Source organism: Pristis pectinata, chromosome 1 (assembly GCF_009764475.1).
Source record: "Pristis pectinata isolate sPriPec2 chromosome 1, sPriPec2.1.pri, whole genome shotgun sequence".
Classification (NCBI taxonomy): domain Eukaryota; kingdom Metazoa; phylum Chordata; class Chondrichthyes; order Rhinopristiformes; family Pristidae; genus Pristis; species Pristis pectinata.
The window spans coordinates 117,577,323-117,591,887 of NC_067405.1; the positions used below are offsets into that span (position 1 = coordinate 117,577,323).

The following is a 14,565-nucleotide window of genomic DNA, read 5'->3' on the forward strand; positions in this document are numbered from 1 at the left end:
TTTAAATTCCTCCTTATGCTTATCTAGCAATCTCTTGAATTTGACCAATGTACCTGCCTTTACTGCCACCCCAGACAGTGCATTCCATGCCCCAACCACTCTCTGGGTAAAAAAAAATCTTCCTCTGATATCTCCCTTGAACTTCCCACCCGTTACTTTAAGGCTATGCCGTCTTGTATTGAGCATTGGTGCCCTGGGAAAGAGGTGCTGGCTGTCTACTCTATTTATTTCTCTTAATATTTTGTATACCTCTATCATGTCTCCTCTCATCCTCCTCCACTCCAAAGAGTAAAGCCCTAGATCCCTTAGTCTTTCCTCATAATGCATACTCTCTAAACTAGGCAGCATTCTGGTAAATCTCCTCTGCACCCTTTCCAATGCTTCCACATCCTTCCTATAATAATCTGTGCACTGATTTCATAGGCCACACACAGTTCTTCAATGAGTAATTTTCACTTTTAATAGATGGAAAATTATGCTCACATTGATGTTCATTTCCAACAAGTTGAGCTCTGCACTAATACTAAGTAATTTTCCCTATTAGTGTTTGTAATGTTCTATGATGTGTGTTAGACATTATCAGTAAAAAAAAATCAGTAAACCTTGAATCTTTCCCTCAGCTTGCCTGGTACTTTATATAGAAATGCACTTGTGTGAAGAGCTATAAAATACTTGATAAACATTTCTCAAAAATGTCTTTATTTCTTTATTGTTATTTTATTTTCTCCTGAAATATTCCAATCTGCAGCCAGCTGCTATATTACAGGTTGCACAAAGTCAAGGTTGGTCTGTGCCCTTCACCAATTTATTGCTTTGAAGCGAAGCAGGACTACTATATTTAAGGCATAAAGGGGACACTCTGACAAAAATATACTGTTAAAATAAAGTTCAAATATAAAGATTATTCTTGTAGAAAAACAAGTTATTGTTAAGAAAATTCTATTCATTGCAACAAAGTTCAAAAGATACAAAAAAAATCCAATTCATTGGAACACATAAACACTTCTTGAAAATAAGATTCAGAATGAATATAACAAAATAAAGCAGATATTAGAGTGCATTTTTCATTCAAAAATACAAATTTTTAAGATCTGTTGCATAAAGCTGGGCATTAGACATTTGGGCATTATTTATGTAAATGCTCACCATACTAAGAAAGAAGCAACCTTCAGGATCTTAATACAACTATTATCTTGACTTGGGGCTGAAAATATTCTTGCACCAAATGTTATGTTCAAGATTGCAAAGAGCCAATATTTAGTTACACCCTCCTCTTTCATGGTAATTTCATGACAGGAGATCAACCCTAAATTTCCAGAATTCAAGCTGTCCATCAAGACTTACATCATGAAACTGCAGGGAATTAGCTTTCAGTGAGACTCTTAGCTCCAGTGTCAGGTTAGACCACAATTCCAGATCCTGCAGTTTCAGGAAAGAGATTACTGTCACTATGATTAAAGTACCTACAGTAAAATGTTATCATTTGAATGTATAATCTTTGAATCCTTGATGCTAATAGAATTTTGCTGAATTTGAAATGCCAGTGTGAGCATAGATCAACTGACATACCTTACTCTCAACTTTCTTTCCACTTTTATTTCAAACATTTACACTTTTTCAAAAATTGTTTTGATGTTAATCAACCTTATAAACCTAACATACATGCTTATTTAAAATGTACATTCAACAATATTGCATATTTGCAAGACTCTTGGAAGATTTAGAATAGTCCAGGTAAACAATGTTATTATTTTTGTTCTAGAAAACACACGAGTTGGTGACAACTCTTGATTAGGATGCCTCCAAAGTTTTCTTCTTGTGTCTTTCGTTCTTCTGAAACAAATATCAAACACAAAGTTTTATTTTTCAGATAATAAGGATTAAGCTAAGTGACTTATGGAATTTTTGTGTTGGAATGAAAGGACTAATTTTCTTCCTTTTCTCCTATGTACACTTGTATTGTGGAGGGTTGTGGCTATCACCTGACAGCACTGCCCACTACCTGGTCAGAAGACACTACTGCCAATCAAGGTTTGGCTCCGCCCCACCCATCAGCACACACCTGACCATTGGCCCCCTGTAAATTACCTGGGCTGGACCCCCCAGCCCTCCACTATAAAAGGCGCCACGTGTGCTCGGCTCACTCTCTTTGCCATCTTTGAGGGACCACCCTGCTTCACTCCAGGCTGAGTACTGTGGAATGGCATTTGAACTCATTGGTGAGGTGTGCACTGTTAAAGGGTTGGGAGCGTTTTAGTTAGTGTCCCTAGTGGCATAGAGCTGTGCCTGCACTGTGTCAAGGGGTGGTGGGTATCCTATTGTTTTTCCTTGATTGTGTGTGCCTAGTTCGTTCTGTGTGTTTTATCCCTGGTGTGATTTTTTTTTTCCCTCTTTTTCCCCCCCCCCCTTTCTTTCCCCCACCATGCTCACTATAAACTGTGTGTGTGTGTTATTCCCAGTACCATTTTCCCATGCTTGTCTTTTGTAAATAAATCATTTACTGCTAGACTATGTTCAGAGTCCTTGCTTTTGAGACCCATCGAATCTATTTCCTCACTCAACAATTGGCGCTGCAAGCAGGGTCTCAAAGGTCTTGACTGAACACAGTTGTGGGGAGGGATGTTCTGGAACAAGGGCAAGAAAACCAGTGCAGGCGCCGAGGATAGGATTCCCGGGTGGACTGACGGGAGGGACTTGGGAACTTGGCCAGCATGCTGGCGGACCACAGTAAACCAGTGGACTGGGCTGAGCAGTTAGACCCGTGTGGTGAGAAAATGGGGTACCATGTGGTCTCTCTCCTTAAGAAGTCAGGGTTCCCAAAGGCTAAGGGGAGTCAAAGGGGTTCCTTCTGGCTGTTTGCGTCCCTCCTGAGACGCCAGGTCGGGATTACTGGCCAGATACAAGATATGTGTCACTGAAAGACGAGATAAAGGTGCTCTAGCAGCACTGCTCTACGCTGCAAGAGGCAGTCCAGGCTGCCCAGACCAGAGCCAACGACCTTGAGGCCACCTGCAGGCTGATCCAAATGCAGCAGGCGCAGGCAGCCCACTGGTCTGGCTGGCACCTGGACCCACTCAAAATTTGAGCTCTGGTCCAGCACGGTGACAAACTGGATGCATAGCTGGGGGATGGGGATATATGGATGGATAATGACAAGGAGGGGGTGCCTGAGGAACCTGGATCCCATCACACATGCCTGCGCCGCCCCCCCCCCCCACCACGCACCCGAACCCCTGCAGGCTTGACCCATCACCACATGGTCCCAGGTCTGCCACAGAGGGGAGGGGAGTTGAGGATGAGGAGGCCACAAGGGAATGTGCCTGTGGTCACTCTGAGACTACAGAGACCCGGGATTTTGGTCAAGGAGCTGGGCCAGCTGGCAAGCACCTGGCTGCATAGCTGCTCCGACTGTGGGATGAGGGGGCCCCCAATGTGAGCCTCTCTCACCAGGAAGCAAGTGCCTTGGGGAGCCTGTCTGACCAGCAGAGTGTCAACAATGCCCTATGGGCGCCACAGGAAGGGATCCGGATGGCACTACCCTGTGAGGTTAGGTAGTGACCACTGTGAGGGTGTGGTACCTTACCCTTCTCAAGTGGGACTTACATGGGTGACTGCAATGGAACACGGTCAGTGAGGGCACCAAGGGCATTAGGGAGTGGGTGCTGGTGAATGGCATTTACGAGGGAGCCCGTGATCGCAACTTTTAGGAAACACCAGGGTGACCAGCGCATCAGCGGGATACCTGGTCACCACTGCACACCCTGATTTGAGGCCAGTGGTCCTGCCCCTCATGAGACCAGCTAATGGGAAGACCGTGAGGGACGCCATCAAGGCTGAGCTCCGGGACCTGCTGAGACAGGCAATGTCCCATCTCCGCCAACAGGAACCTTCACCCCCGTCCCATAGGATGAAGGCCAGGGCCCCCGGCACATTTGTTCCATTGCCCTCTCCCGCCTGGGGGACCTGAGGCCACATATACCCGTAGCTGTACATTGGGGAAGGGGGAACAGCGAGGTGGATGGCACTCATCGACACAAGTGCCCAACACCTTATCATCCCGGGCAACCCCGCCGGGTGGAAAGGGACACAGATGCAAATAGAGGGGTTGGGGGTTCCCTTTTACCTGCGAGGGAAGTCACAATCTGCATGGCCATTGGGAACCAACCTCCTTCACCCATAAGTTTTGATAGCAGCTTCGCCTGAGTGGATTCTAGGAATCCACATTTTAAAGGGACAGTCCCTTCGTACTAACCGAGGCAAGTTTACATTTGGGGTCGCATGGGCTCCAGTCATAATTGGGGCAGCCAAATGGGAACCAGTTGTCCCTCCTCCCTCCAAGGTAGTTTGTAGCCGACAGTACAGAGTGCCAGGGGGACACCAAGATATCACTGAGGCCATCCAAGCCCTACCAAGGGAGGGCACCATTAGACCCGCAGCCTCTCCCTTCAACAGTCCCGTCTGGCCCATCCGCAAAAAGAATGGGACGTGGCGCATGACTGTGGACTACAGACACCTCAACAAGTCTGCTCCCCCTCTCACTGCCACTGTGCCTGACATAGTCACTCTAGTGGAGGATATTGCGAGGCGCCCAGACAAGCCTTGGTATGCAGTGGTGGATTTAGCCAATGCTTTCTTTTCCATTCCACTCCATCACGATTCCCAAGACCAGTTTGCATTTACCTAGGACGGGAGACAATATTCATGCTGTCGCCTACCTCAAGGTTCATAGCCATGGTTTAACCTCCTGCGCTTTACAACGCATTCAACTTCCCCCAGAGGTGTCAATTGCCCATTATATCGATGATGTCCTCCTACAAGGTCCGTCTGAGACCATTGTCTCAGAGGCACTTCGTATGCTAATCTCCTCCCTCGGGGAACGGGGCTGGGCTATTAATATTGATAAGGTGCAGGGCCCCAGCCAGAATGTCCTGTTTCTCAGAATACAATGGCACTCAGGCCAACAAGATATTCCCGAGACTGCCAAGAATAACATTTTGAATTTTGCCATCCCCTCAAATAAAACCAACACCCAGAGCTCTGTGGGTCTCCTAGGTTATTGGCAGCAGCATATACCACACCTTACCATGCTCTTTAGACCACTCTATAGGGTCTCCCTTAAGAAAGCCACGTTTTTATGGGGACCCAAACAACAGGCTGCTTTTGAAACAGCAAAGCAAGCTGTTGAACAAGCACTGCCAGTTGCTCGCCACCAGGCAGGTGTCCCTTTTGAATTACAGATCTCGGCCAGTGAGCCGGTTGCCAAATGGAGCCTCTGGCAGAAGATCCAAGGGCACAGAATCCTGCTCGGTTTCTGGACCAAATCTCTGCCTGAAGCTCTGCCACTTACGCCGATCCTGCTGGATGACTGTCAGATGAACTGTTTGCATAGACTTTTCGCTCCTGTGGGTTTTGGCATATCTGTTTGGGGGGGGGGGGGGTGCAAATGGCAGTCTTCCACCACTCCCCTCACCACTACATAACATCTCTTCCAGTGATCCCCGATGGGGTGGGTGTTTCAGGAACTGGTATTTCCCTCCCCACAATTTGACCTCCACCCAAGTCCCAACTCTAAGGCTCATTCCACAGCCGGTGAGCAGACCCAAGGAATGCTGGTGCAGGTTCCCGAATGAGCATGGTTCCAACCTTTCAGTCAGTCTCAGCGACCGCAAGTGAGACAGGTATCCGGGTGCCCCAGTGACCACTGCTATGGTGCCGCTAAGCTGGGGGCTAATGGACTTTGAATGGGACCCACTGGATTTGCGGCCACCGTGCCTACCCATGGCTCCCTGCGAGCTGGTACAGTTGCCTCTTGCCAGTGTTTATGGTGCCCTACATCCACTCCCTAGACAATGTTAGGGAGCAGCTGACATACAGCGGCCACCAGGACAAGAGGGCCATTATGGAGGCGAAGAGGTTTCTGATGATAGCCTTTCCCAGGTATGGCACGGCCCGATTGTCCTGTGAGGTCATCCAGATGACCAGCATGCTTGAGACTTTGGCCAACGAAATGGCAGTGGCACTGCAACACACCGAAGATGCCCGGACATGGACAGCAGCAAAGCTGACGGCTGTCAGGACGGTCGCCCTGCAGAATCAAACGGCCCTGGATTACCTACTCGCTGCTGATGGTGGTACCTGTGCAGTGGTTGGTAAGGAGTGCTGCACATTTATCCATGATGAGTCGAGGAACATCACCCACTTGGCTGCTCACATTCAGGACTCGGTAGCTAAAATTCAAAAAGCGAGGGACCAGCTCCTCCAGCTTGACACCTCATGGGGAAACTGGTGGCCGTTTGTGTCTCTTGGGGGGGGGGATGGTGGGCAACTGTCATCCACTGGGCAGCTGAGCTCATTCTCATTGTTATTGCTGTCTGTATATTGCGCTTGCTAGATTATCAAGAGCACCTCTGCCTTTCATTAGTGCTGTTTATTAACGTACAGCTTTAAGTTTAGAAATAGTTGTTACCATAGTTTATCGGTCTGTTAAGGGTAGGACTTCTATTACGATATATGGGTTTTCTTATCTTGGTATTCCATGTAATGATTGGCCAGTGGTGTGACTTCCGAGGGGTGGATTGTATTGTGGAGGGTCATGGCTGTCACGTGACAGCACTGCCCACTACCTGGTCAGAAGACACCACTGCAAATCAAGGTTTGGCTCTGCCCCACCCATCAACACACACCTGACCATTGGCCCCCTGTAAATTACCTGGGCTGGACCCCCCCCCCCCCCCCCCCCCCCCAAGCCCTCCAGCACTATAAAAGGCACCACATGTGCTTGGCTCGCTCTCTTTGCCATCTTTGAGAGATCACCCTGCTTCACTCCAGGCCAAGTACTGTGGAATGGCACTGGAGAAATTGTTGGTGAGGTGTGCACTGTTAAAGTGTTGGGAGTGTTTTAGTGCAGGCACAGCTCTATGCTACTAGGGACACTGAGTCAAGGGGTGGTGGGTATTGTATTGTTTTTCCTTGATTGTGTGCACCTAGTTCACTGTGTGTTTTATCCCCAGTGCAATTTTCCCTGCTCGCTATAAACTGTGTGTGTTATTCCCATTACCATTTTTCCACACTTGTCTTTTGTAAATAAATCACTTACTGCCAGACTGTGTTCAGAGTCCTTGCTTTTGAGACCCATTGAATCTGTTTCCTCACTCATAACATTCTTCTTTAATACTTTTGTCTTTCTCATTGGGATCTACTTCCATTAGCGCCCAGTTGATGCATGAACATTAACAATAAATAGTAGGAGGTGAACTATGGAAGGCATTCCTGCTAAGCTCATTCTCCTTTGCACCTGCTACATTCTTATACTTGTAAGAGAAATCATTGCAGAATTTTTAGGAATCTTGCCAATTCTTCAACTTCCACATTGGGCAGATATTGAAAAGGAATGTTCCTGATCAGTCTGGTTCTGATTTTAAATCTTTCAAGATAATTTTCTGACTTTGTCAAAGACCTTTTATTAGCTAATTCAGTAAGTTGAGGTGTGGATGCTGGCCCATCAGGGTCTGTGATGGGAAGGTTAGTGTTCGCTGAAATAGTACTGGTGATAAATTAATTGGACTGGATGTCCATAGACTGAAAATAGAAGGAGAAATCAGTCATGATTCCTAATCCTGTTCAATAGCCAATCATCAGGCTTCCTCATATGTAGCTCTGTGGCACAACATGTTCTTATTTTGAACCAACATGGGAGTGAGTGACTACCTTGGGAGGCGAGGTGATGCAAAACAAATGGAATAATTTTTGCCACTTCACAAAATGCATTATATTTGGCTGTAATAAAATTCAAAGACATTGAATGATGGTGGAGTGACTAATAGATAGCTAATGCAATATCCCCCATATCATAGTTCTACCTAAGTTCAATCTCACCTCAGATTCTTAGACACTGACTGGGAACAATGATTTTGGCCAGTCTCTCTAAGCAAATTAGAGGTTCAGCAGTGGTGTTCACTGACTCAATAATCATGTTTTCATGCAACAGAGTAAATTCTTTTTCATTCAATAAAGTATTCCAGCAGAAAACAAGTAAACATACGGTGGTTAAAGAATGTTGTGTACATGCGATTCAGACATACCTTAGTGCAATGAACAATGTTTTTTAGATTTATTGCTTGTATTTTCAGAGCAGGCATCTGTTTTAAAACAAAATGTAACAAACAAATGAGTATTTGCAAACAAATTCAGTTCAGAGTAAAAGTATTAAGTTTTTAATCAAACACATAAGCATGAAAAATCTAGATCAATAGTTTGCTAATGGCTTGTTCAAGTCTAGCCTGCTTCCAAATAACTTAGACCACAGAGAAGGACTCTCCAAAGGGAGAGGACATTAGAAGTAAGCTGTTTTAGTCCCTGGAACCTGTTTCACCATTTAGTGAAGCCAGGCTGAAATTGTAACCATCTTCTTATACCCAATTTTATTCTCCTCATTCTCTTTTGTTGCCAAAAAGTGATCTAACTCAGATTTAAAACTGACTATTGACCTGGCATTAGTTGCTATTAATGTAAGAGAGTTCCAAATCTTTACCACCGTCTGCATGTAGAAATATTTCCCAATTTCACCCCGAAGACCTAATGCTAGTAAGTGAAAATAACTTCCCTCTGTCCATCCTGATCAATTCCCTTCAATAACCTTTAATCATCCCTTAACATTCTAAATTCCAGGCATACTACAGTCCTAGTTACTGAAATCTCTCCTTGTAATTTAACCTTTAAAACCCAAGTACCATTCAGTTAATAATAACAGAAAATGCTGGAAATACACTGCTGTTGATAGGTGATGCAGTGTCTTCTGAATAAAGATCATTGACCTGAAGCATTCTGAACTCTCTTCCCAGATGCTGTCTGACCAAGAGTTATTTCTGGCATTCAGAGTTCTTGTATCACTTGAGTAAATCAATACAACATTCTCTCCCAGGTCAACACATTCTTCCTAAGATGTAGTGGCTAGGACTGGTTGCAATACTCTAGATGAGATCTAATTGAGGCTCCCTCCAAGGATAGAGAATGAAAGACATCTAGAAAATTAGCACCCATTTTGGAACCTCAAATGCACCCCAGTGGGAGTAATACAGAATTAAAAGCAATTTGTTTCAATACTTCCCAGTTTATGAAAGAGGTTGACAGGGGAATAGATAGTAGCATAATAGCTCAAGGTTTAGTGAAGCAATTAAACTGCTGTGTTGCTATAATGTAATATTGTATGCTTTTAGTTTTTTAATTCAGAAGTATTGTAACATTTCTGAAAAACATTGAATAATAGGCATCAAATCTCTGGAAAGCTGTGGATTATAACGTTTCCCTTTATTAGAAAGTAAATTCAAATAACAGTGGAGAAAGGTTTTTCAAATTCTCTCATCCTAGCTATTTAATGGGATCAGAAACAAATGCTTTTTGTCACCACTGGCCTGAAGAAGAGACCGTTCCAGATATTCTAATTAAAGGCCATTGATCTGAAACATTGACTTAGATTCTCTCCCTGGTGCTGCCTGCTCTATTAAGTATTTCCTGCATTTATTGTTTCTGTTCTGAATTTGATCACCTATTTCATGAATAAATTGTTTGTGATAATTCGGGACTTTCTTTCAGTTTTGGCCACTAATTCTATTGCCTTTGCTTACTCTGAAATAGTATTTTGTGTTCTCTTTTCTCATCTGTGTCAGTTAATACCTTATATATCAATTCAAGGTTTCATTTTATCACTTTCTTTCAAAGCCTTAATGTTTCTTTATAATTCTCAAATCTGGTGCTTGACTTTAACCCCTGGCTCTTCTCTGCATTGATACCATGACTTGAATGCTTCCTTTGTGTTCAGTCTGATTGTCAAGCCACAATACTCAAGGTACAATCTGGTAGAAAATGCCTTCGTTTCAGCTAATCTTCCAGTTACGTACATTTAATCAACTTAATATAGTTAGGTTTTCATTCTTTGGTTTAATTGATTTGAAAGGCAACATATCCATCTCTCTCCCTCTTGGTATTGCACTTAAATGTTGGGCAGAAATGAAGTTGAATTTGATCAAGCTTGATCTGATTCAACTTCATTTCTGCCCAACATTTAAGTGCAATATCAAGAGTGAGAGAAAGATGGATATATTGCCTTTTCACAGAAGTATTTCACAGATCCATTGTTGATATTTCATGGATAAAAATAGTATTCTGGCAGTTATTTAAAAAGCTTCTGCTATGAGTTATTTCCTGGCCAATGTTTGCCGAAAAGAAACAGATGGAGCACTCAGTTACCTTCATTAGGATCTTATTATGTATTAATTGGCCACTGCATCTTTTTGTAAACTAACAATGATTCTGCCTCAGGCATAACTAATAGGCTTTGCGAGCTGCCAGTGTAACGTGTAAAATAATGAAAGGTTATCCATTTTCTACTCTTTCAAAGGTAGTTGTATATTCTAATTGAATATGCAACTTTTTTTAAAATTGAAAACTCTTAAACTGTTATTCCATCATCTGGATTCATCTGAATTTATTTCATTTCCATTGATCTAAAATTGGACAAAATCTTGACTCACCACTGTTAGTTACTGGGAAGGTTGATTGAGAATGTGTGCTGATCCACAATACAATTAACCATAGAACAAGGGTTATCCCTTGCAGGACAACACACCCATGTCGTAATGATTCTATAATAACCAGGAAATTGTGGTGATGGTGTGAAAACCTGATGATGTCCTATCAGTCATTTGAGACACCTTGTAAATGACAATTTAACATAGACTTTGCAGTAGAACAGGGAATTGTTCAGATTGGGTAATTGACAAAGGTTTTGTTAGCTTAAAAACAGTATTTCACAAATTCACAAAGAAAGAAGAATTATTTCACTTGCAGTTCAGTTATATAAGTCCATATTTGATAACAATTTTCTGATATGTTTACTGGTGTGCTTTGGAGAAACTGAAAAAAAAAGTACCTTTGGTTTTCTTACTTTTCCTGTCTTTTGATTTCCAACCAGATAGTGTTAGGGAAGATCTGGGTGAAGTACTTCCTGTAGGTGACACATCACCAGAGTGACTATGTCCTTGGTTAGGACATGTGGCACTTATGTCAGGATTAGTTTGTTCCACTGTTTGTGATGTTGTCATTTTGGTGACCGTGTCGGTCTTTGAGTCAAGCATATCACATGTAGGGTCAATGTGCTCAATACTATCTTCATTTTGAGAATTTATTTCATTATCAACTTGAGATAAATTCCCATCCGTATTACTGCCATGAAAGAGTACTTCTTTTTCCTTGTCCACAATGTCCACACAGACTTCAGCATTACATTGTGTCAACTGTTCATGCTCATTTGCAATTAATACTTCATTGCTAGATCTGGGGTTGTCTTGGCAAACGATTTCTTTACTTCCAGCAGTTGTGCATGTGTCGAGATTCTTGTCATTCACTTTCTCATGTCCTGATTTAGTTTCAGGTGTGTTTATTTCAGAGCTAGATAAGTGGTTATCAGTTGATTGGAGCACAGTATTCATCATTGTTTTGTCTTCAGCAGGTTTCTGTTCAGCAGGTGGTTGCTGGCTGACTAATGGCATCACCTTGGAATTAGAACTGTCATCCATGATTGTTGATGTAGCTGTGCTTTGAGAAACCTCTGTGCTTTCTTTGTCTTCGGTAGAAGTGTCAATTTGGTCTGTAAACAACACATGAATAAAAATCTGTACATTTATGAAAGTGAAAGCTAACTCCATAATCAATAGAGATGGTTTAAATAATCAAAATCTGAAGTATTTTCCTCCTACTTCACCCATTTAAAATAAAAGCAGTTACCACCACAATACATCACAATATACAAAAGTATACTAGAGTTTCTCAGAAAGACAGTGCTTCAGTAGCTATACATGAAACATTTCAGAAAAGTTCTTGATGAGTTTTCTTTAATTAGGAAGGAAATCATAATCATTAAATAGTACAGCACATAATTATGGATCAAAATTGTAGGATAAGGTTGCTGAACATAAATTTTAACTTTTGAGATGTGCAATTTCAACTACAGGGCAGTGGTTTGTATTGCTGACTAGCACCTTCAATGACCCTGCATCGATGCTGAGCTCTGGTGCCTTCCATGCGGAGATGGCACATTCTCCCTATGACTGTGTGGGTTTCCCATGAGTACCCCTTTTCCTTCCACATCTCAAAGATGTGCTGGTTGTGAGGCGCATTGGCTGATGTAAGTTAGTCCTAGTGTAGGTGGGTGGGAGGAGAATAGGGGAGAGTTAATGGGCACGTGAGAGAGTATAGGTTGCAGGAGGGGAATGGGATTGATGGGAATGTGTGGGGAGCCATCATCATTCCCAAATTCAGAAATTGATTTTGATTCCAGAAGTCCAAAGCATTAGTGTGAATTGTGAACAAAAGACGTCCTAACTCTGATTCTTGTAAAATACCACCACTCACCTTCTCTCACTGCAAATACCCACCTACTCTCTGCTTTCAGTCGCAAAGTCAGTTAGCAGGCCATTTTGCTGTCCATCCTGAACTTTGCATTCCCTAACCTCAGTCATAAACTGGAAAAAGCACGGAAAAGATTTACAAGGATTTTGCCAGGACTTGAGGGACTGAGTTACAGGGAGAGGTTGGACAGTCTAGGATTAGAGTATAGAATTCTGAGGTGATCTTGTAGAGGTGCTTAAAATCATGAGAGGCATAGATAGAATGAATGCACTCAGTCTTTTTCCCAGGATTGGGGAATCAAGAACTAGAGGGCATAGGTTTAAGGTGAGAGGGGAGAGATTTTATAGAAATATGAGGGGCTACTTTTTGTTTTTTTTAAACATGGTGTGATATGTGTGTGGAATGAGTTGCCAGAGGAACTGGTTGAGGTAGGTACAATAACAAGTTTTAAAGCCAGTTGAACAGCTACATGGATAGAAAAGGTTTAGAGGGTCATGGGCAAAACACTGGCAAATGGGACTAGCTTGGATGGGCATCTTGGGCAGCATGGACCATTTAGGCCAAAAGGCCTGTTTCCATGCTGTATAACTATTAGTTTATTAATGGGTGCCTTATTGAAGCCTTTTGAAAATCTAAATAAATTACAGCTATTGTATTACCAATGCCTACCCTCTCTCTGTTTTCACTTCAAAGCAAAATCAATAAGGTTGATCACATTGATTATTCATTGTTTCTATATGTTCCTCTAGTCTCTCGCTTAGTAGGGATTCCATTATTCCTTTGTTGAGAATAATGAAGTATTTCTTTAAATGTCTGTCACTGCTTATCAACTATCTTACTTTCCCAGTCCACTTTAGCCAAGCCTGTCTTTATAATCTGTAATCACCTTTATTCAAGACACCAGCTTCAGAATGAAGTTTCTCACTCTAAATCTGAATGTAAGAATATAATTAGTCTTCCCCAGAAGAATTTGTTTCACAACAAAATTATGAAATAATGCTATGTCATTATATCAAATCTAACATAGCCTGTTCCTTATTTGGTTCCCAACAGATTCCTAAGAATTTGGTTCCTAGGAAACTATCCCAAATTCACTCCATTGCCAATTGTTTGTGCAAACTAATCAAAGATTAAAGTTCTACCATGATCATTGCAGCATCTTTCATACAAACGCCTATTACTTATGGATTAACATTGTCCTATATTTGCAGCAGTCATTGCCATTTCTTATCTGCACCCCAACTAGATATACTGTACATCTTGATCTAACAAGATCATTCCTTTCCACTAAATTCATTATTTCAGAGACTCTTTTTCACTTCTGCCTATCCTCCCAAGAGGTTAAGCACCCAGATGTTTGGTTCCCAGCCCAGTCACCATTCAACCATGTCTCTGTGATTGCTATGAGACCACACCCATTTCTTTGTCACAAGATAGATTGCACAAAGTGACAAGTGTTATGTGCATTCAGATAAAGAGCCTTTAACTTTGCCCTTTTACCATTTCCCTTAATTTGACCCCATTTGTATATAGCTTTTGTATCCAGAGTTATTTATTACACTTCTTTTGAGCATCATTTTGAACATTCCATAGTTTATAATAATTTTTTTCAGTTTTGGCCTATTCTGTATTCATTAGCAAAACAAAATTATGAAATAAACTATTCAGCAAAGAAAATCTAACAAAAATAAATCTGCCAATACAACAAATAAACTCAATTCTGAAATGCAACTTGTGGCTGATTTTAAGTCTCACGTCAAAATGGTAGGAAAATGTTTTGTTTTCCTGGTTCAAAAACAGAACAAATGCATTTTCCATTGGATGTAGGTTTTAAATGATTGAAAAATGACAAATTCAGCTGTTATAAATCAAATGTATCTAAGATTTAAAGCTATTTGAAAAGTGTGTCAGATCTGTAAATATATGCAAAGTATAGTTTCCACAAAGGCTTTTTTTTAAAACATATAGGCATACACCCACCTATTGCAGCAAGCAATTTTAAAGCACGTGCACTGTTGCATATTAAGCAATGTTGAATTAACCTCTAAAAATCTGTTATGCTGATGCATGGCTGTATTGTCTTCACCTACTGAAAGAATTGAAAATAGCAGGTATATGCAATATGAATTAAATAACTGCTACCTAAAGAAGACACGTTCT

The 14,565-nt window shown here is 42.0% G+C and overlaps 1 protein-coding gene across 7 annotated transcripts in view; it reads right to left on the reverse strand.

The window, feature by feature from the left end:
- Window positions 1-702: 702 nt before the first annotated feature.
- inf2 (inverted formin 2) overlaps window positions 703-14,565 on the reverse strand; it is an 80,153-nt gene continuing 66,290 nt past the window's right edge. For 4 of the 7 annotated variants that reach the window (XM_052018131.1, XM_052018123.1, XM_052018079.1 and 1 more), the window contains exons 21-23: window positions 10,928-11,644; window positions 8,082-8,138; window positions 703-1,833 (exon numbers count right to left, since the gene is read on the reverse strand). In XM_052018131.1, coding sequence (XP_051874091.1) covers window positions 8,083-8,138; window positions 10,928-11,644 — 773 coding nt within the window. In that variant the 3' untranslated portion in view covers window positions 703-1,833; window position 8,082. The remainder of the gene's footprint in view (window positions 1,834-8,081; window positions 8,139-10,927; window positions 11,645-14,565) is intronic. The other 3 variants (XM_052018115.1, XM_052018107.1, XM_052018096.1) reach the window with 3 other exon arrangements.